The 23,300-nt window shown below is 41.5% G+C and overlaps 1 protein-coding gene across 1 annotated transcript in view; it reads left to right on the forward strand.

The window, feature by feature from the left end:
* BLK (BLK proto-oncogene, Src family tyrosine kinase) overlaps positions 1 to 13,968 on the forward strand; it is a 55,611-nt gene extending 41,643 nt beyond the window's left edge. Inside the window, exons 8-10 of the mRNA XM_075863548.1 lie at positions 1,983 to 2,133; positions 11,626 to 11,757; positions 13,678 to 13,968. Coding sequence (XP_075719663.1) covers positions 1,983 to 2,133; positions 11,626 to 11,757; positions 13,678 to 13,880 — 486 coding nt within the window. The 3' untranslated portion in view covers positions 13,881 to 13,968. The remainder of the gene's footprint in view (positions 1 to 1,982; positions 2,134 to 11,625; positions 11,758 to 13,677) is intronic.
* The last annotated feature ends 9,332 nt before the right edge of the window (positions 13,969 to 23,300 follow it).

Consider the following 23,300-nt stretch of genomic DNA (forward strand, 5'->3'; position numbering starts at 1 on the left):
TATTTGGGCACTATATGAGGATATTATTTTGGCACTGTATGATGATATTATTTGGGCACTATATGAGGATATTATTTTGGCACTGTATGAGGATATTATTTGGGCACTATATGATGATATTATTTGGGCACTGTATGATTATATTTGGGCACTGTATGGTGGTATTATTTGGGCACTGTATGATGGTATTATTTGGGCACTGTATGATGATATTAGTTGGGCACTGTGTGATGGTATTATTTGGGCACTATATGATGATATTATTTTGGCACTGTATGGTGGTATTATTTTGGCACTGTCTGATTGTATAATTTGGGCACTATATGATGGTATTATTTGGGCACTGTATGATATTATTTGGGCACTGTTTGATGGTTTTATTTGAGCACTGTATGATGGTATTATTTGGGCACTGTATGATGATATTATTTGGGCACTGTATGATGGTATTATTTGGGCACTGTATGATATTATTTGAGCACTGTTTGATGGTTTTATTTGAGCACTGTATGATGGTATTATTTGAGCATTGTATGATGGTATTATTTGGGCACTATATGATGATATTATTTGGCCACTTTATGATGGTGTTGTTTGAGCACTGTATGGTGGTATTATTTGAGCAGTGTAAGATAGTATTATTTGGGCACTATATTATGGTATTATTTGAGGAGTGTATGATGGTGTTATTTGGGCACTGTATGATGGTATTATTTGGACACTGTATGATGCTATTATTTGGACACCATATTTTGATATTATTTGAGCACTGTATGATGGTTGCTATTTGGGCACTGAATGGTATTGTTATTTTGGCCCTTTATGGTCCCTTCTCTGAAAGACTATTGGAATTATGCTGCTGTAATATACTTTTACTGTATCATCCTGGTTTTCCTCAGGTAGTTCTCCTTCCTCTCTATCTGGAAAGAGGGAAGGGTTCAGCACACAATGCCTAGGGGCATCCGCAGGACTTATATATTAATTATTAATTGCATTATGAGCACTGCAGCAAGTGTAAGGAGCAACTTGGATGAATTACTTATCATGCATGTTTGCTCTCTGAGATGGGGAGCTGTACCAAATAAAATAATATCTACCAGACCTGGTTAGTATAAATGAACTCCGTAGTCTTGATTACTTACCAATTTTTTTTGTCTACCGCTCCTATGCAGAACTTTGTGCCGTTATGCTTACAGACTACCAACAAACCCTGTGTAGTCTGATCCTGCAGTCAGACTCCCTTCCATCTGTTTCCTACTAACCTACTCTTAATAGGTTAGAAAGAAGTAAGGGACAGATGGAAGGAATGTCTGCGGAATCATTCTTCAAAGAGTTTGCCCGTACTCTGTAACAATGGAGACATATAGGTCTGTGTAGGAGCTGTAGACACAAAACGGCAGGGGATTTTTATTCAAGACTATTCTCATTTTATTGTAGATGAATTGGGGAAAAAAAAAAAAAAACATCCTTAAAAAGGAATTGATTCTCCTTGGGGAGATAAAGCTGATAGAGATTCTTGAGGGCAATGCTCCCTGCCAAAGTATGCAAAATATCTCCCAAACTGTCTCTTCAGTGTCACTTATAGGGGCTGCCCTGTAAGTCATTGTCCAACCCCTTTTGCGGGTTTGCACATTTATTTACAGGGTAACCAGTATAAGTGGCACAAAATGGTAGCCAAGCAATAAATAAAATTTTAAGGGGTAGCCCGGTTCGAACAACCCCTTAGGAAACAATAGCCCCCCCCCCTCATTTCATCTATAGACCCTTATAGTGCATACGGATAGGGCTGTCTAAACCAGTCTTCTTAAATATTTACCAAAATTGGACTTGAGGCCATGTGTAGCGGCCCAGGTTCAAGCATTGCATTCAATTCGTGGTAATCTGATGGAATGTAGTTTATGTTGTTTCTATTGCTTTTGACACATACAGAGGTTTTTTGCGCAGTGTTCTTTGTGGATTTCATCCGGTTGCTCTGATTTCAGGTGACAGAGGGCATGGCGTACATTGAAAAGAAGAATTACATCCACAGAGACCTGAGAGCTGCCAACGTTCTAGTGTCCGATATTCTGAGCTGTAAAATAGGAGATTTTGGACTGGCAAGAATAATTGATAGTGAATACATAGCCAAAGAGGGTGAGTGATACAATTTACAGATTATTATTATTACTTTATATTACACATGGTTTACTAATGACAATGCTTATAAGACTTAACGTTGAAAGCTAATGTTAAAAAAAAATTACACTCCTCAACATTGAAATTGCAACCCCAAGAAGGAAAAATTTGGGAATTGTGGAAATCCCAGGATGGATAGACATGTAAATGATATGTTAATGATATGCAAATTACAAAAAAATGGAAACAAATATTCCAAACATCTTGATTTATTCAGTATCGAGCATGAGCGCCACAAACAGACATCCACGCACTTACACGCCTTGGCATGCTATCAATGAGGTTATTAATGGTTGTCTGAGGAATGTTATGCCGCGCTGAATGCACTTGGGCACGTAAATCATCAAGATTGGCTGCTGGCAACTCCCTGCGCAATTGCCGACCAGTGAAGTCCCAGATGTGCTCGATGGGAGACCAGTCCGGAGATGCTGCAGGGCATGGTCAATGAAGACTAGAGGGGTCCGGCTACCGTACATTATGCCACCCCACACCATAATCCCGGGAGTAGAATCGGTGTGACTTCCCTTGTGAAGGCTTCTTCATGTGGTTTACAGACCAATCCCTGGCTATCATTGCATCCGAGACAAAAGCGGGACTCATCGCTGAAGAGGATAGACCTCCATTCCAGCCACCATTGCTGTCTTGCAGTGCACCATGATAGCCTTTGAGAGCGGTGGCGTGTGGTGAATGGAAAACCTGCAGCTGGTCATCTTGCTTGTAGTCCATTGTCATGCAAACACCTTCTGATGGTTTGTGTCGACACTGGTTGCCGCCCTAGGCTTGGGATGTGACGTCCGATTTAGCTTTCAGTACAGAATGGATCACTACGCGCCATTCTTCCAATCAGACGATCCGTCCATGCAGAGGTTCACCTCCACCTACCTCTTGCTGTCATTCCCGTTCGTTCTTGTTCTCCCAATCTCCGGGACACGCAACGTTGAACAGTGCTGACATCTCGGCCTAGGCACGTAGCGATCTGTCGGAGTGATAAACCAAGGTCTTTCAGTACAAGGATTTTGTCCCTCTCAGTTTGCGACAAGTGGTGATAACTGGCATGCCGACGAACAGAAGGCATCGCACAATCCTCTGTTTTTTATTTTACAAATAGCCTAACTTCTAAAATTCTTAAAAACGGTACCCCTATCCCCTTGCCAGATTTAAAGGGGTTTTCCAGGGAGGCACAATTTTTGCTATGCGCCGTGCATGAGCACGGAGTTATCGGAAAATGGGGCGGGCATTGAAGCATAATCAAAGCGTGAACAGGGCGGGCATTGAGGAGGCTGTGGACCAAAAGGATGCCTCAAACCCGGGTCTACGTCAGAAGTCCCATGTTTGAGACATCCTATTGGATCACAGCCTCTTCAATGGCCGCCACGTTCAGTCTCTGCTTATGTTTCAATGCCCTTCACCATTTACTTGGCTTTCATGCTATTCCTAAGGGCTCGTACGCTGGCCGCCCAGAAAAGGGCGAGTAGCACAAAAGCACGGAGGAATAGCATGAAAGCCAAGTAAATGGTGCCGGCATTGAAACATAAGCAGAGAATGAACGGGGTGGGCATTGAAGAGGATGTGATCCAATAGGATGCCTCAAACATAGGACTTCTGACGTAGACCCGTGTTTGAGGCATCCTATCGGTCCACAGCCTCTTCAATGCCCCCGCCGTTCATTCTTTGCTTACGCTTCAATGACAGACCTGTGTCGATACTTAGTGAGGTATCGTTACAGGTCTGTCTGCATAATAATGCACGTGCACGAGCGTGAGTCGAAGAAAAAAACACATGAATAAAAAGCAGAACTTCCGGCCGGCCAGAGGTAGGGTGAATAGGAACAAATGTGTTCCGATTTTTGACACAATTTATATTAGGAAGTTTATTTAAAGTAGACACTGAGTATAAGTACAAAAATGTTGTATCCCTGGAAAACCCCTTTAAAGTAGTAACTCATGTGGCACTTAGGGAACACGGCAAATTTGTTGAATTTGTGTTTTCATTAGTCCACTCCCAGAATTCTTGAGAGTAGACCACAGATGTTCTCTTGACCGTAATACCTTCCTCTTCTGTACGGGATATTTGACCCGGATGAGTCCATTCTTTTCCTTCTTCTCACAGACTCCAGATCAGACCTTTCTTTAGATGGAGTCTTTAATACTTTTTCGTCTACAATTATAGACAAAAACATATACGTTTCACCCCCAGGACATGGATCCCGCTCTTCTTAGCTTGATTACTGCAATTTTTTGTTCTTGATGAGAGTCTTCATGACTAATAAGGCAGGGCCACCTTAGGATGGTTGTTGCCCCATGCCATACCTTCTATTGACCTTCTATTCTACTATATAGTGTCCATATCATACAGTGCCCAAAAAACAATTCCATAAGGTGCTGAAATAACACTATCCAATTAGCCAACTAGGGAATCATGTGTAGCTGCTTTTCCATATACACCGATAAGATACCAACAGAGAGTAATGCTCAAGAAACTGTAAAGCAAAGTTGCTAACTATATTAAATGCACTATGTTGACTCCTGAGTAGTGACCAAGATATACTTGCTGCATCGATCATCAATTGACACAAGATTAAACCAAGAAAATATGATCGACTGAGGCACATAAGGTTTTAGAGAAATATACAAATTTTATTAGATAAAAGCATGAAACAATTAAAAAATGGAATAGGGAATGAGTCACTCAATAAAAAGACGTCAAATCAATCAAAGACCGGATATGGATGTTACGTAAATATGTAAACAGTATACATGTTTTAAAGCAGCAAAAGAGAATGTATTTGTTCTCATACAGAGCTGTGTCCAATAGAGCCGAGGCAAATTGTGACAAAAATGTATCTAATAAAATTCAACAAAGGTATGTAATCCGACACACATGTGTTAAGTATATGGAGATGTTGAATACAAGCGTGGCAGTTTTTGGATAGGCGTAGAGAGTTGATATAAACCACAACCAGTGATGTACTGCCAATTGCACCTAGGCTCAAAAAGTAACCGGAAAGGACAAATAAGGCTCAATAGCAGCTGCTAAACCAGGAAGGAATATGGAACATACCGGTAGACATAATGGAGGCGTGGAAGAGACGTCTGTACCCGACGCGCGTTTCGGCAACTGCCTTCGTCCGGGGTTAGGGTCCAACTACTTATGCCCACCCATATATAGTACATAGAACAGGTGTGAAGAGGTTTGAAATGAGAGAGGAGGAGGCAGGACCGGATGAAGGGAATCGGCGTCAGATGCGGGGTACAAAGATAGCGCTGCCCCACTTCCGGTAGCGCGTCATCGGAGAGGATGTGAGGCGGCGGTGACTGACCACGCCCCCCACATCCTACTCCAAATGCAGACAGCGGTCGGAAAAGGTGAGGGCCACTCCCCCCCGGGAACATTCATTAAAGATGTAATAGACATCAGCGCACAACCAGACATGTATATGCCAAGGAAAGGAAAAGACAAGACAAGACAAGAAGTCTCAGTGAGGATAGTATAGGGACAATGTATCTAACCGAGGATAGAACGACAAGTGAGAAGTGGTGTAGTGAATTGCCTCAATATTTTAATGTATAGTGTATAGGCTGTAAGTAAAAAATGGTGTAAAAATGAATACAAAAGAGGAGTGACGACAAAGTGAAATGTGAGGTCATGTGTTGTGGTAAGATATGTGACAAGAATTGTTGAGAAAGGATGATGAATGTGAAGTAAAATAAAATGAAAGTGTGGATGTGATGAACGGATAAAGTGAACACGTACGTGTGGTGTAGGATGGTGATGGAAAGGTTATAAAACCGATGATGTGAATAAATGTGAGAAGAACAGTGGATGTTGGCATGTACTGAAAAAACAATAAAGTACTGCCTGTAAAATAAAAGAATGTATTGGGGAGTGCAAGATTGACGCTGAGGAAACACAATAAATATAAGGTATATAGAATATGACAAAATATGGTGTTGAAAAAATGAAGAATTTTGTATATAAATACAAATATATGATGGCCTATAGAAATTTATATAGATACCAATATGTGATGAATATACAAATGTTGAAACAAATACAATCGCAGAACACATTGATAAAAAATTATTACATACTAAAAACAATGCATTGTGAATATATTACAAGGTAAGTAAATATAATGACAGATATAATGAGAAAATTGCATTATATGTATATATTATCTACAGTAGGGACAATAAGACATGCATATATATTATATATAAAATTGCATGAGGAAATAAAATAGAACGTATATGGTGACAAATTCAAAAGGCATGCAAAACACCAATTCTGTTTCTTGTTTCTTCTTTAAGGAAATTGGGATGTGGTCCAATCAAAAGCCTCCTCAAATGAGCTCAATAGATGATACCATGGGTCTATGTATATAAATGGAAAGAGAGAGGGTAGTTAGTGCTAAAAAGTGACACCAAGAATGGGGAGAGGATAAAAACCAGGACCCACAACAGGAGTCAATGGTTACAAAAACGAAACGTAGCTCAAGGATTCATTTAGTCCATATGGAGACATTGTCCCAAGGGTCCATATCCAGCGAGACTCGCATTGTGCGAGTTTTTGTTTGATGGCCCCACCTCTCATACCGCATATAATGTGGTCAATCCCCCTCACCTTCAACTTGGAGGGATCACAAGAATGATGTGTTTTAAAGTGTCGGGCCACAGGTTTCAGCGTCTCCAAGTTCTCTGCCCCTGATGCTCGTTTTATGTCGGCCATGTGCTCACGTACACGAACCTTCAGCTCTCTGGAAGTAAGACCAACATAAATTTTTGGGCAAGGGCAGATCGCATAGTATACAACAGCTTTGGTGGTACATGTGATGGAATGGGTGATGTTTCCATAGTTTAGGGCACAAAGTGTGGGATTAAGGGTGCGACCTCTGGGTGACCAGGCCATCAAAGCCAGTGGCTCCCCCTTCAGTAGTTACTACTGATGTGCCCTTTGTGACCACACAGATTGCACAGCACCCCAGTAGGCCAGCCCTGGTTAATGGATTGATTTTGTTCTTTAAAGTGGCTTTACGCTCTAGATAATAGAAGGGGGTCCCAAACTGGGTACCGTTTCTATTTACTCCATATGAGCTAATAGGACATATAAAGGGGTATTTTTACAGCGGACAATCCTACATTCACGAAGTTACGTCTTGCGTGTGACTCAATATGATTGCAACATGTCCCCAAAAGTCATCAGATGGAAATTGGCACCATCCTTCATCAGTGTCACAACTTTCCCCTCACTTCTATGGGAAAAAAAATGTTCCACATCCCAAATGAATTCTTGAGACTCTCTGGTGTCACCCATGGTAGGAGTCACCATATAGTCTGGACTTTAAAGGGTTTTTCCGGTGGTTTAAAAATACATCTTCTACAATTATGGCCGGGCAAAACTTTACATCGATATCACCCTCCTCCTCACTTACGCAAATTTGAATGGCTGTGTGCCGCTGTCCCAGCAAAGACCACCATTTTTTATTGAAAAATTCAGTTTTTGGACAGTGTTTTGGAGCTTAGTTAACCCCCAAAGTTTCACTTATAGTATCTGAGCCGCAACACTGTGGAGATCCTCCACTGGTCATGTGTTGGCCACGATGGCAATGCTACCAAGCTGCTAAGGAGTAAGTATTGGAAATACTCTATATTTGGAGTATTTCCTGTAAAACCTTCACGGAGGCTCATGACCGCTCTAATGAATCTTAATGGTGCTGCATAGAAGATACAGTGGGGGTCTCCAAAATGGTGCAAATCAAGTACATTAGGAGATCCCATAATCATCCAAAATATGAATTTTTGATTTGTGCCCAGAGTTACATGCACTGGCCTTACTTCTCCTTCTGCTATTATGGTCCGTTGAGGAGCGAGAATACAGGCATTTTATGTTTTCTGATACATATGACCATTTACTAATGGTCCTGTAACAGGTTTCTTTGGTGGATCATGATGAAGTTTAGAAAATCAAACCTTTTTAAGGCTTAAAATAAGACAGCTATAAAGCTGGTCATAGATGTGAGATTTCAGATCCGTTGGCCCACTGTGCTTTCGGCTACTTTAAGGTAGTATTATTTGGATACTGCATATTGTTTGGACACCATATGATGGTATTATTTGGGCTGTAAATGGCAGGGCCAATTAATGGTATCCAATTTAAATCGCCTATTTCGGCAGATAATTACAGAAAAAGCAGAGAAAAAAACTCCATAATGGGGCGCTCCCGTGCTGATATGGATTTGTAGTCAGTTTTCAGGAACTAAAGTTCTATTCATATTGTCTAAAATCAAACACTGTGCAATGCATTTCGACCCCGCAGCGGGGTCTTCATCAGGTCTTTATATGCCTGATGAAGACCCCGGTGCGGGGTCGAAATGCGTTGTGCCATGTTTGATTTTAGACAATATGAATAAAACATTTGTTCCTGAAAACTGACCACAAATCCATATCAGCACGGGAGCGCCTCATTAAGGATTTTTTTCCTCTCCCTTTTCTGTAATTATCGGACGCTGGGAGGATCATCGTTCAAGGAACCAGACACCCAGAGTCAACTCCGGAGGCCGGCAGACCACGCTGACACAGGGGTCTGTTATGACCCGACACGCTGAAAAGTTGAGTTGTGCCGATCATCTAGCACAACTTTACCAGGTTTGGGTCTACTTTGATTCACGGCACTATATCTGCACCAGTTCCCATACGGTATTACCTTAGAGGAGCACCGTACTTCTTCTTTTTGTACCCTGCTCTATAAAGTATTTCGGCAGATATTTATGTCATGTCTAGGGTCAGTATTAGCAAAAAAATCATCTCGATGCGAATAGCTTATTGCCTTTGTCTTCCCTCATCACAATCCTCTCCAACACTTCTCTCGTGCTGCACCAATACTCCGGAATGCTTTGCCCTGGACCATCTGATTTATTTTTTATGCTCACAGTTTTAAGCATTTAATCTTTGAAAGGTCATAATTTCAGAGATTCTTATGTCACATCAATCATTGCATTGCAGCTTTGACCACAGCCAATGAACCACACGTAAACTGACGTATTTATCCATAACCATTCAACTTCCTCACAATGCGCTTTAATGATTTTAGGTACAAGTGGCTGATCCAGTGGAGGAAATCAGCACTTTGTACCAATTGTGTCTCTTCCCTTGTCTCCTTTACATTGTAAGCTCTAGTGTCTAGTTATAGCCTGATAATTGCATTGGCAAATAACAGGAGCCTAAACATCCTGCCGATTTTGGTGGGACCGGCCAAAATAAGCCGCTGCCAGACGTGCCTGCCAGCTGTTTAAATTTCTCATAGACATTAGAAAATAGTTGTTTGAACCTGCTGATTTTGGCGGGACCGGACGACGATGGGGTCAATAATATTGGTGTGGTCTCCTGACTCTCCCCTGACAGTAGATGTTGGAGGAAAGAAAGATTGGAAAAATTGGATTTCCTTTGTTCTCGCAGGAGATAAGCTGCTGCCAGAGGTGTCTGACAGCAGCCTATTTTGCTCTCCTTATTAAAATAACCCTACACGCTTGGTCGTGCCGATTGTGCATCTTAATGGTGGAATAGGGAGGCATAGCTGTCGTCCACCAGCTATCAAGGGCGTATAGTCAGCTTATTTCCCCTCTCCCCATTAAAATAAATATGTACGCTCGGTCGAGCATGTATGTTTATGGGCTAGTCAAGACAAAAAGCATTTGGCCGAAAGAGCGATGGGCCCACCGTTATTTATTGTGTATGGCCACCTTAAGTGACAGATCTTTGTATTTTCGCTTCTCCCAGGGAACAAATAAAGAGTCTTGATGATGTTTGTCTGGTTTGTGTTTACGTCGGTAAAAGCAGAAGTGGGAGATTCAACTTGTCATATTGATACTGGCAGTTTGACGATCAGTTCAACTTTCACATGTGCAGCGCAGTAGACGCGCTTAAATCACGCAGCAGAGCAGTGCATGTGGTCCTCCGGAACCTGGAAAAGGCTATATAAAGAAGACGTCTGATATTCAAACATCATATAAAAGGGGAAAATAAATTTGGCAGTCAATTCTTGTGAGAGATTTATTATTGTCACCAAGGCAAATTTTTGAAATTTTTTTGAAAAAAAAACTTTGATACATTCACTTCCCTGAAATAAGCAAAAGTTGCAAATGTTGAAAGACCTGCAGTTATGGTTTTTACCAGCCAGCATTATATATATATATATATATATATATATATATATATATATATATATATATATATGTAATGAATACAGCTATTACCAAAATAATAGCAAATAACCATGGAGCCCCACTCCACCATGATAGAGCAGTATGTAATGTCTTCTCTCCGCATCACATACTCCGCTCCCTCTCCTTACAGTGATCACTAGGGGCCACTCACTGCTATCAACTGCCGATACCTGCGACTCTAGTAGTAAAATTCAAGGATGAGTTCAATATAATATTAGTCAATCTATCCAGTGTACAATACAGAATGCCCTCTATTGAGCTCTCTAGAATACACAGGGCATTCTATTTTCAAGGGCCTTAAAGGGGTTTTCCAGGATTTTACATTGCATGCTTACCAACATTTGAAAACTAAATTGTGGAACATTTAGGTAAAATAACCAGAAATGGAGTTCGATTCGCAGGACAATCTTGCAAAAAGCGGGACTGTTGGCAAACCATCTGCTATATGGTACTACTATCCATCGTTTGCTGCCTAAGGTTTCATTCACACAAGGTTTTTATGGCTCTGTGCATAAATATGGCAAGGATGGGATCAGATCCCCTGTGGAGGGGCCCATTCCTGACTTCGCCATAAGGACTTATGAATTCTAGTTACGCCCTGCTCTCCTCGATATCTAAAGGGATTGACTCACGAAGACAACTTCTTCTAAAGTGAAGCCGGCCTGGCGGTCAGCTGATCTCCTTAGCTCCGGTTTATTGCTGGGGTTGTTTCGGCGAGCCCCACCTTACCTCGGATTGGGAAATGTACTGCCACATGGCGGCCATTCAAATAAATGACCATCCATGACTGTTTCCTATAAGCTGTGTGTTCTGGAAATGACCGGTACTTCTACTATTGGGCTCATTGCCCTCATTAGGATGTTATTTTAACTCTTTCCTTTCCAGGGTGCACATCATAGAGGGAACACTGTTGTCCATGTAATACAAGTGAAAGTTTTTGATGCTTAGCAGATCTCCGCTCCGGGTTGATAAAAAGGGGTCTCAAGTTGGAGACTCAAACCTTATTGGCATCCTATAGCCCTAGTAGGGCATATAGAAAGGGGTTTTCTTAGTGAGACAATCCCTTTAAGCCGCCAATATAAACATTAGACATATGCCAGGCATCATTAAACACCGTCACGTTTCGTTGGCGTTCCCCATGATAGGAGGCTTCAGGTTTGAAGCTTGAGGCTTCCATTGAATCATGAATGATGTTGTTATTGTAAAATTATTTTCACTTCTGATTACAGGTACGAAATTTCCCATCAAATGGACAGCCCCTGAAGCGATCAACTTTGGAGTCTTCACCATTAAGTCAGACGTGTGGTCCTTTGGAATTCTTCTAACTGAAATGGTAACATATGGCCAGATTCCATACCCAGGTAACCCGTCTGGTCTTTTGTAGATGTGATAAAACATTCAAAAAGTTAATATATCATTTTTTGGAGACCATTCACTAATTTCTACTGTGTCCTCAATGTCATCTTGGTCAAACATCTACATTCATTTAATTCATGGATGCCCCTGGTCCACCACAGTGAGAGATGCTTTTTGTAGACTCTTTGCTGTTGCGCATGAAGGGAGTCCCGCTTGGAAGAACCTTATTGTAATGACCCCATATACCATAATGAACTATTCCTTAAACTGGCAGAAATATGAGCTGGGGCAGGGTCGGACTGGCCCACCAGAGTGCCAGAGGATTCTCCAGTGGGCCCAAGTTCTGACAACATAAGAGTCCTCTAAAGCTCAGCAGAAGACAAAACAATTTGAAGCCAATCACTTGCTTTTTTGGAAAATTCTTATTTATTGTATTCACAAATTACCTATTAGAATTTATTATAATATATAATATAAATATATGACCGGTGTGTAGGATGATGACATCATAGTTTAGGATGCAGTTCAAAATGGACATGCTTGGGCTTTATATAAACTGATGGTGGGCCCTCAATATAATTTTCTCTTGTGGGCCCAAGGTGCTTCTGTCTGGTATTAGGTAGGAAGACTGAAATTTTAATCTCTCTAAAAGGAGCTGTTCTTTGTTGGCAGGGCAGGCACTCTTTGTGTCTCTCCTGCCTCTTGGCAATAATACAAGGAGAATACATAGGAAGAATATATAAACTCCATTGGGCAGATTTACTAAGACTCACTCTCTTAATCTGTCACATTTTTCGCTGGCCAAGGGGCCACAAGTGTGTCTTAACAATTGTGGTCACTCACCGCTCCGCCCCCCCCCCCCGGCTCTTGTCAGGCTCCAATATTATGCTATGAAGCCGAGCAGCATCAGGACGTTATATGTGACGTAGGCATGCAGTACACAATGAACCATGTCAGGATGTTGTGTATTGCGTCACATAGAAAGCTCTGACACTACCTGGCGTCAGGACCTTATATATGCCACAGTTTGATGTGGGGGTCTAAGATGATCGGGGGGGGGGGGGGAGCAGCGCGATGAGATGAGTACTTTTTTTACATTTGTTTTCCTTTATTTTATTTTAATATGTGATTGTGGGTGGGCACAGGGCCTGTCTGTACCCTGCTCTGCTCTTGACCACAGAGTAAAATCTACGCCAACTAGGAGCTAGCGTAGAATTTCGCTATAATTCTGGCATAAATTATAATATATGTGTCAGGCCGCGGGTGGCCCAGTTCTTCTTATTAAGTCCCTTCCACTTTTAAGAAATGTGAGGAGAGTGACATAAACGGCGTAAAAGTGAAAAATTTTCCTGCAAAGTGTGACTTTTGAGTCCTTTTCGACTTTTCTACTCCTGAAAATTGGCATATAAAAGTTTATAAATTCACCTCCAAGTCTTTGGCGTATTAGTTGATACTGAATTCAACATTTCCAGAAGTATTTATTGTACAAGCCAATTTTTTTTGAATGATCCTCTCTTTTTGAAAAATTGACTGATCTATTTACTTATATATTCATAGACCCAGTATGGCGGCACGTGGCGTTCCCATGGTTCCATGTCACTCCGTGATCTACCATATGGTGACTCCATGAGGCACCGTCTTGTTCCCTAGTAGCAATGTTTCTAGGGGAGAATACAGCCAGTGTGCGTCATCCGAGGAAACATGCTACAGTTTTATTTATAGAATCCGTAAAAAACCCAAAAACATACAGGTTTATATCCCATCGTATAAAAACAGAGGCACATGTGCCCACAGCCGCCTAGAGGTATCATATTATGGATCTGTAAAACATAGATGTATAATACCGCCATGTGCTTGGACCTGAACATGAAGCTTCCTAGTATAAGTTTGGATTGATGACGGTGATTTTTTGTTTTGTCCTTCAGGTATGACCAACCCTGAGGTTATACAGCTCCTAGATGGAGGCTATCGCATGCCCTGCCCTGCAAATTGCCCAGCAGAACTCTATGGTATCATGTTGAGATGCTGGAGAGATAAGTCCGATGATAGACCAACATTTGAGTATCTACAGTCAGTTTTAGAAGATTTTGGCACAGCAACCGAGAAACAGTACGAGGATGAACCCTGAGATTTCATTTCAAGCACGGGATGAAGTCAACAATGGAGGAGGACTAAAAAAATTGCCCCTGAACTGTTGTTTATTACTTTCAACTGAGACCAGGTCATTTGATCCAGGATAAAAAAAAAGAATGATTTCCCTCGCTCTCCTTAAGTAATTACTGCTTAGAAAAATATTTTTGGAATGTTTTTGAGAACTGATCTATAGTTGAATGGAGAAGGCTTCCTCTACCCAATGGCAACGAATCTTATGTGTTTTCCTTAATTAGACAAGAAAAAAAAATGACATGGTTGGTTATAGCTATGACCAACACCAGTGGTAGAAAAGTTGTCATGAATGCCCAGTGAGTGGTACCAAGAGCAAATGAAGGAACGCCAAGGGTGCAATAACTGTGGATGCCCACAGACTCCCATCAAGGGCGTCCAATCTGACAGGGTCCAGTACTGGACCTATACCTGAAGCTTATAGTTAAGAATGGTACTTTCCATTCCCTTGACAACTTTTGCCATTTAATTGGCAAGTGGCAAGTTGTCTGTGGAACAGTGATGTCACTGTTCTACACCCAATGGACTAGAGACTTGTTAAAGTCCATTTTTCATCATCACCTCCATCATTAGTCCACGGCTACCTTCACTAACATGGAACTATACTGTTGATTCACATTTGGCCCACAAAAAGAGAAACTTCTTGCACCCACTTTTGCCCATACAGAGTTTCTACTCCTTAGTCAATAGCTATAAGGGGTCAGTCAGTATATACCTTGGTTCACACAGTTCATATATGAAACATACAGAACACTTTACCAGCTATTGCTAAGTTTTTCCATTTGCACAGGACAGAAGGGCACTGTGTTATTGAGTCCTTGTTGCTTTTTAGTAATCTGCTGTCTACTTTGTCTCTGGTCTTTGTGGTGGTTCCTCTCCTGGAGTATAATACAGAATGTAACTCAGGATCAGTACAGGATAAGTAATGTAATGTATGTACACAGTGACCCCACCAGCAGAATAGTGAGTGCAGCTCTGGAGTATAATAGTGGATGTAACTCAGGATCAGTACAGGATAAGTAATGTAATGTATGTACACAGTGACTCCACCAGCAGAATAGTGAGTGCAGCTCTGGAGTATAATACAGGATGTAACTCAGGATCAGTACAGGATAAGTAATGTAATGTATGTACACAGTGACTCCACCAGCAGAATAGTGAGTGCAGCTCTGGAGTATAATACAGAATGTAACTCAGAATTAGTACAAGATAAGTAATGTAATGTATGTACACAGTGACTTCACCAGCAGAATAGTGAGTGCAGCTCTGGAGTATAATACAGGATGTAACTCAGGATCAGTACAGGGTAAGTAATGTAATGTATGTAGACAGTGACTTCACCAGCAGAATAGTGAGTGCAGCTCTGGAGTATAATACAGGATGTAACTCAGGATCAGTACAGGATAAGTAATGTAATGTATGTACACAGTGACTCCACCAGCAGAATAGTGAGTGCAGCTCTGGAGTATAATACAGAATGTAACTCAGAATTAGTACAAGATAAGTAATGTAATGTATGTACACAGTGACTTCACCAGCAGAATAGTGAGTGCAGCTCTGGAGTATAATACAGGATGTAACTCAGGATCAGTACAGGGTAAGTAATGTAATGTATGTAGACAGTGACTTCACCAGCAGAATAGTGAGTGCAGCTCTGGAGTATAATACAGGCAGGAAACTCAGGATCAGGACAGGATAAGTAATGTAATGTATGTGCACAGTGACTCCCCCAGCAGAATAGTGAGTGCAGCTCTGGAATATAATACAGGCTGTAACTCAGGATCAGTACAGGATAAGTAATGTATGGACACGGTGACTCCACCAGCAGAATAGTGAGTGAAGTTCTGGAGTATAATACAGGATGTAATTCAGGATCAGTACAGGATAAGTAATGTAATGTATGGACACAGTGACTCCACCAGCAGAATAGTGAGTGCAGCTCTGGAGTATAATACCGAATGTAACTCAGAATTAGTACAAGATAAGTAATGTAATATATGTACACAGTGACTCCACCAGCAGATTAGTGAGTGCAGCTCTGGGGTATAATACAGGATATAACTCAGGATCAGTACAGGGTAAGTAATGTAATGCATGTACACAGTGACTCCACCAGCAGAATAGTGAGTGCAGCTCTGGAGTATAATACAGGCTGTAACTCAGGATCAGTACAGGATAAGTAATGTATGTACACAGTGACTCCACCAGCAGAATAGTGAGTGCAGCTCTGGAGTATAATACAAGATGTAACTCAGGATCAGTACAGGATAAGTAATGTAATGTATGTACACAGTGACCCCACCAGCAGAATAGTGAGTGCAGCTCTGGAGTATAATACAGGATGTAACTCAGGATCAGTACAGGATAAGTAATGTAATGTATGTACACAGTGACTCCACCAGCAGAATAGTGAGTGCAGCTCTGGAGTATAATACAGGATGTAACTTAGGATCAGTACAGGATAAGTAATGTAATGTATGTGCACAGTGACTCCACCAGCAGAATAGTGAGTGCAGCTCTGGAGTATAATACAGGATGTAACTTAGGATCAGTACAAGATAAGTAATGTAATGTATGTACACAGTGACTTCACCAGCAGAATAGTGAGTGCAGCTCTGGAGTATAATACAGGATGTAACTCAGGATCAGTATAGGATATGTAATGTAATGTATGTGCACAGTGACTCCACCAGCAGAATAGTGAGTGCAGCTCTGGAGTATAATACAGGATGTAACTTAGGATCAGTACAAGATAAGTAATGTAATGTATTTACAAAGTGAATCAACTCTTTATGTAGATTAATTCTTTATACATTCTGTAAAATGGTGTTTAACGGGGAACCAAAGCTTTAAATGATTTATGGACTAGAATGATGTGAGACTGGCGTCAGATGATGTTGACAGTGAAAATAATGATTTGTTTAATTTATTGCTTGTTAAGATATAATTTAAAAAAACAACGAGGTAGAAAAGTGCAGTTTTGTCAATTTGCCTTTTTGGGGTGCTCCCTTATGTTGTGTAACTGGACATATATTATTCATAGGAGAATGTTGTATTTACTTTATCTTTTATGATTATTGAGTAAATTGTCATTTATGATTATTGAGTAAAATATGAGCGATTCTACCCAATCTGTGCCGATGAGTTCATCTTACTGCTCGTCTTCTTTGATGGGAATTGGATCTGTTCCTGGGAATGCTTTGGGGATTTTGGAGATATGAGGTCTGCGGTTGACAGGGTCTGCCCCAGGACTAAAGTGCCCTTGGGTAATGGTGCGTTATGGTGGGCCCTCCGTCTGCCCCACCTTCAGCTCGACAAGTGTAGAGAATGTATACCCAGATTGCTATATACCACCTTAGCCCAGAGAGCCCTGAAATCTGGCCAAGTTTCCCGGGTGCTGATACCGGCCCTGGTCTGCACCCCCACCTTCATACCTCAAAGAGATGGAGACCCAGTCCTTTAGCCCAATGGGTCAAACCCAATCTTAAATTTTTACTTGGCACACTTTGATACCCAACTATTGTTTCATTCACCTCAATGCAAATAAAAAAAATTACTGATCTTACGTATCATATCGTAAATGGCGACAATAGGAGACGTACACTGGCCCCAATGGGGGATTATCTATTTATTAGAAGCCGCTGGAATCACCGGGGCACATTTATCAAAATTAATGATCAGCATTTACAAAGGGCGAGCGATTACATTACAGCAGAACTTTCCCTGTACAGATAATTAAACAATGAGATGTCCCGTAATTAAAGCGGTTGTCTTACGATAATTACCCCTATCCATATGCGCTATTTGGGCGTATGGACTTCATAGAGGATTGGGATCAAGATCCCACTCTATGACCCAGCTCAGAAGGACCCAGCATGGCCATGCGTTACATGAACGGACATTTACTTGAATGGCAGACGTGTAATGACACATTTCGGGACACCGGGGAAATGTATGCCTAGATGCGGCGGGCCCTGGTGTAAACAGCTGATCGGGGTAAGAGGAGACGGACCTGAGCTGATCAGCTTATTGCCGCAACGCTTCTTTTTAAAAAGGGGGTAATCTTCATCTGACAATCCCTGTAGGCCAGAAAGTTAACAGTTTGGCAGAATTCTGAATGCAGCTCTGGATGTCCTGGAGCATAATACATGTTGTAAGATATTTTTCTCAATATTATGTGTAGAATTTTGCACCTGTGATTTATCTGGCGGCGTGATTTGCGCTCAGATATATCCTCATGATATTAGGCCCAACGTTGCAGTAATGTAATAAATATAACAGGTGAATTGTGTGACATGTAAAACCGGGATGTGTGAACCGAAAGGAGATCTGAAATAAATGAGAGGAAGAGGAGGTGTAACAGCGGGTCTGCAATGTGGGAAGCTGTCTGTGTCTGTCCGCCGCTCATCACATGTTGTTTTTAGGTCCAGAAATCTGTGCGGATTCGTTTCTTAGACCTCGTGCACATGAGCAGATTTTTCATCCGGACCCATTCATTTCTATTGGCCGCGGACGCCTTTTAGTATTTTTACGGGTGGGTGTCCATGCTGAAAAAATGATAGAACCCGTCCTATTCTTGTCCGTAATTACGGCACGGACTCCACCATAGAAGCCTGTGGGAGCTTCCGTAAATACGGTGCCGCTACGATGTGCATCCATATACCGTCCATATTTACGGAAGCGTTGCCATGCAACATGTTGGTGACATCATTGGATGAGTTACGGATGATTACGGATCCGTATTTGCGGACAGTATTTACGGATAGATGAAAATAGTCGTGTGCAACCCCTTATTGCACCATGATGTACCACATGGTAATCGAATGGTACAGGAGATCTGCCCCTGCGATCAACAGCGGGAGCTCGGCTGTAGTTGACAGCCGGGTTCCCGCTCTGAGGGTCAGTTCACACGTTACGTAAATGCTGCAGATTTTCTGTAACGGATTTAGTTGCGGAAAATCCGCATATTACAGTAGCAGCAAAGTGGATGAGATAGAAAAAATCTCTCCCGCATGCTGCGTAAATGATAAGCGGTAAAACCACACTTGTCAATCTTTTGCGTAATCGCTGCTTATCTGTTGCGGTTTTTCTCCATTGAATCCAGATGTTGCGATTTTTTGCGGCAGAATCGCAGCGATTCTGTAACAAAAAACGCAAGTCAGAAAAAAAACAAAAACGTACCCAGAAGTCTGTGTTTTGTCCTCCAGGCCAGCCTTTTGGGATGACGTTTCATGCTGTGTGACCGCTGCAGCCAATCACAGACTGCAGCAGTCACATGAAAGGTCATCCCATGAGGCCGGGCTGCAGGACGGCGGAGGGACGCGCCGCCATGGATATGTAAGTATGAAGCTTTTTTTTCAGGTGCAGGTTTCCGCAGCCGACATTCCGGTCAAAAAACTGCAGCGTATCCGCCCAGTGTGAACACAGCCTAAAAGGGCAAGATCATAGAAACCTCTGATCCCGACCATTTAACCCATTAGATGCACGGTCAATAGCGACTGCGACATCGAAGGTGTTTGATAGAGGGATCATGGAGCGCCGAATGCCCCAGGTCTGCCATTAATATCTGCCTTTTAGGCCATGTCTAACAATGACAGCCAATGATTTTATTTTTTTTAAATAATACACCATAAAAATAAATATGTTTGGTACTGCCACAATGGTAGAATAACTTTACATTTACATTTATACCGCATGGCGCATAGTGTAAAAAATAAAATAAAGTGATGGTGGATTTGGAATTTTTTTTATATTCTCCCCCCAAAAAATGTATAACAATTAGGGCAGATTCAGACGAACGTTGCGTTTTTGCGCGTGCAAACAACGCAGCGTTTTGCGCGCGCAAAAAACACTTGACAGGTGCGTGTGTCATCCGTGTATGATGCGCAGCTGCGTGATTTTCGTGCAGCCGCCATCTTAGAGATGAGTCTAGTCGACGCCCGTCACTGTCCAAGGTGCTGAAAGAGCTAACTGATCGGCAGTAACTCTTTCAGCACCCTCGACAGTGAATGCCGAACACAATAAACAGCAACCTGTTAAAAAAAAAGAAAAAGTTCGTACTTACCGAGAACTTCCCTCCCGGCCGTTGCCTTGGTGACGCATCCTTGGTGACGCGCCTCTCGACATCGGGCCCCACCTCCCTGGATGACGCGCCAGTCCATGTGACCGCTGCAGCCTGTGCTTAGCCTGTGATTGGCTGGAGCTGTCACTTGGACTGAATTGTCATCCCGGGAGGTCAGACTGGAGGAAGAAGCCGGGAGTTATCGGTAAGTCAGAACTTCGCTTTTTTTTTTACAGGTTCATGTATATTGGGATCGGAAGTCACTGTCCAGGGTGCTGAAACAGTTCAACTCTTTCAGCACCCTGGACAGTGACTATCTCCTTACGTCGCGTACCGGAAATGTTTTTGCCAGGTTCGGCCAAAACGAGTTCGGCCGAACCCGGTGAAGTTCAGTTTGGTTGTCCGGGTTCGCTCTTCTCAAAGACACTCCGTTTGGATGTTTGGAAACAGAAAAGCACGTGGTGCTTTTCTGTTTACATTCATCCTTTTGACAGCTGGTGCGCTGTTTCAGTCGGTTCGCACAGAAGTGCTTCCGTGCGACCTGCGTGGTTTTCACGCACCCATTGACTTCAATGGGTGCGTGATGCGCGAAATACGCAGAGTTATTGAACATGTCGCGCTTTTTGCGCAGCGGACAAACGCTGCGCAAAAAGCACGGACTGTCTGTACTGCCCCATAGACTTGTATTGGTCTGTGCGTGGCGCGTGAAAACCACGCGGCCCGCACGGACCGAATACACGTTCGTGTGAATCCCCCCTTAGTCAATAAATTATATTTACCCCAAAATCATATGAAAATACAATCTGTCCCGTAAAACAACAACAATCCCTCATGTGACAACATTCATGAAAAAAGAAAAACATTTTGGCTCCTGGAATGCAGTGAATGCAAAAATATTTTTAGTGTGCAAAAGTAATAAAATGTAAAAAAAATAAAATAAAATGTGTATATGTCTAGATAGATAGATAGATAGATAGATAGATAGATAGATAGATAGATAGATAGATAGATAGATAGATAGATAGATAGATAGATAGATATGAGATAGATAGATAGATAGATAGATAGATAGATAGATAGATAGATAGATAGATAGATAGATAGATAGATAGATAGATAGATAGATAGATAGATAGATATGAGATAGATAGATAGATAGATAGATAGATAGATAGATAGATAGATAGATAGATAGATAGATAGATAGATAGATAGATAGATAGATAGATAGATAGATAGATATGAGATAGATAGATAGATAGATAGATAGATAGATAGATAGATAGATAGATAGATAGATAGATAGATAGATAGATAGATAGATAGATAGATAGATAGATAGATAGATAGATAGATAGATATGAGATAGATAGATAGATAGATAGATAGATAGATAGATAGATAGATAGATAGATAGATAGATAGATAGATAGATAGATAGATAGATAGATAGATAGATAGATAGATATGAGATAGATAGATAGATAGATAGATAGATAGATAGATAGATAGATAGATAGATAGATAGATAGATAGATAGATAGATAGATAGATAGATAGATAGATAGATAGATAGATATGAGATAGATAGATAGATAGATAGATAGATAGATAGATAGATAGATAGATAGATAGATAGATAGATAGATAGATAGATAGATAGATAGATATGAGATGGATAGATAGATAGATACAGTGAAGGAAATAAGTATTTGATCCCTTGCTGATTTTGTAAGTTTGCCCACTGTCAAAGTCATGAACAGTCTAGAATTTTTAGGCTAGGTTAATTTTACCAGTGAGAGATAGATTATATATATAAAAAAAAAAAAGAAAATCACATTGTCAAAATGATATATATTTATTTGCATTGTGCACAGAGAAATAAGTATTTGATCCCCTACCAACCATTAAGAGTTCAGCCTCCTCCAGACCAGTTACACGCTCCAAATCAACTTGGTGCCTGCATTAAAGACAGCTCTTACATGGTCACCTGTATAAAAGACTCCTGTCCACAGACTCAATGAATCAGTCTGACTCTAACCTACTGATTAACATGGGCAAGACCAAAGAGCTTTCTAAGGATGTCAGGGACAAGATCATAGACCTGCACAAGGCTGGAATGGGCTACAAAACCATAAGTAAGACGCTGGGTGAGAAGGAGACAACTGTTGGTGCAATAGTAAGAAAATGGAAGACATACAAAATGACTGTCAATCGACATCGATCTGGGGCTCCATGCAAAATCTCACCTCGTGGGGTATCCTTGATCCTGAGGAAGGTGAGAGCTCAGCCGAAAACTACACGGGGGGAACTTGTTAATGATCTCAAGGCAGCTGGGACCACAGTCACCAAGAAAACCATTGGTAACACATTACACCGTAATGGATTAAAATCCTGCAGTGCCCCGCAAGGTCCCCCTGCTCAAGAAGGCACATGTACAGGCCTGTCTGAAGTTTGCAAATGAACATCTGGATGATTCTGAGAGTGATTGGGAGAAGGTGCTGTGGTCAGATGAGACTAAAATTGAGCTCTTTGGCATTAACTCAACTCGCCGTTTTTGGAGGAAGAGAAATGCTGCCTATGATCCAAAGAACACCGTCCCCACTGTCAAGCATGGAGGTGGAAACATTGTTTTGGGGGTGTTTCTCTGCTAAGGGCACAGGACTACTTCACCGCATCAATGGGAGAATGGATGGAGGCATGTACCGTCAAATCCTGAGTGACAACCTCCTTCCCTCCACCGGGACATTAAAAATGGCTCGTGACTGAGTCTTCCAGCACGACAATGACCCGAAACATACAGCCAAGGCAACAAAGGAGTGACTCAAAAAGAAGCACATTAAGGTCATGGAGTGGCCTAGCCAGTCTCCAGACCTTAATCCCATCGAAAACTTATGGAGGGAGCTGAAGATCCGAGTTCCCAAGCGACAGCCTCGAAATCTTAATGATTTACAGATGATCTGCAAAGAGGAGTGGGCCAAAATTCCATCTAACATGTGTGCAAACCTCATCATCAACTACAAAAAACGTCTGACTGCTGTACTTGCCAACAAGGGTTTTGCCACCAAGTATTAAGTCTTGTTTGCCAAAGGGATCAAATACTTATTTCTCTGTGCACAATTGAAATAAATATATATAATTTTGACTATGTGATTTTCTATTTTTTTTTTAATATAATCTATCTCTCACTGGTAAAATTAACCTACCCTAAAAATTCTGGACTGTTCATGTCTTTGACAGTGGGCAAACTTACAAAATCAGCAAGGGATCAAATACTTATTTCCTTCACTGTAGATAGATAGATAGATAGATAGATAGATAGAT

The sequence above is a fragment of the Rhinoderma darwinii genome, chromosome 4, assembly GCF_050947455.1.
Source record: "Rhinoderma darwinii isolate aRhiDar2 chromosome 4, aRhiDar2.hap1, whole genome shotgun sequence".
Classification (NCBI taxonomy): domain Eukaryota; kingdom Metazoa; phylum Chordata; class Amphibia; order Anura; family Rhinodermatidae; genus Rhinoderma; species Rhinoderma darwinii.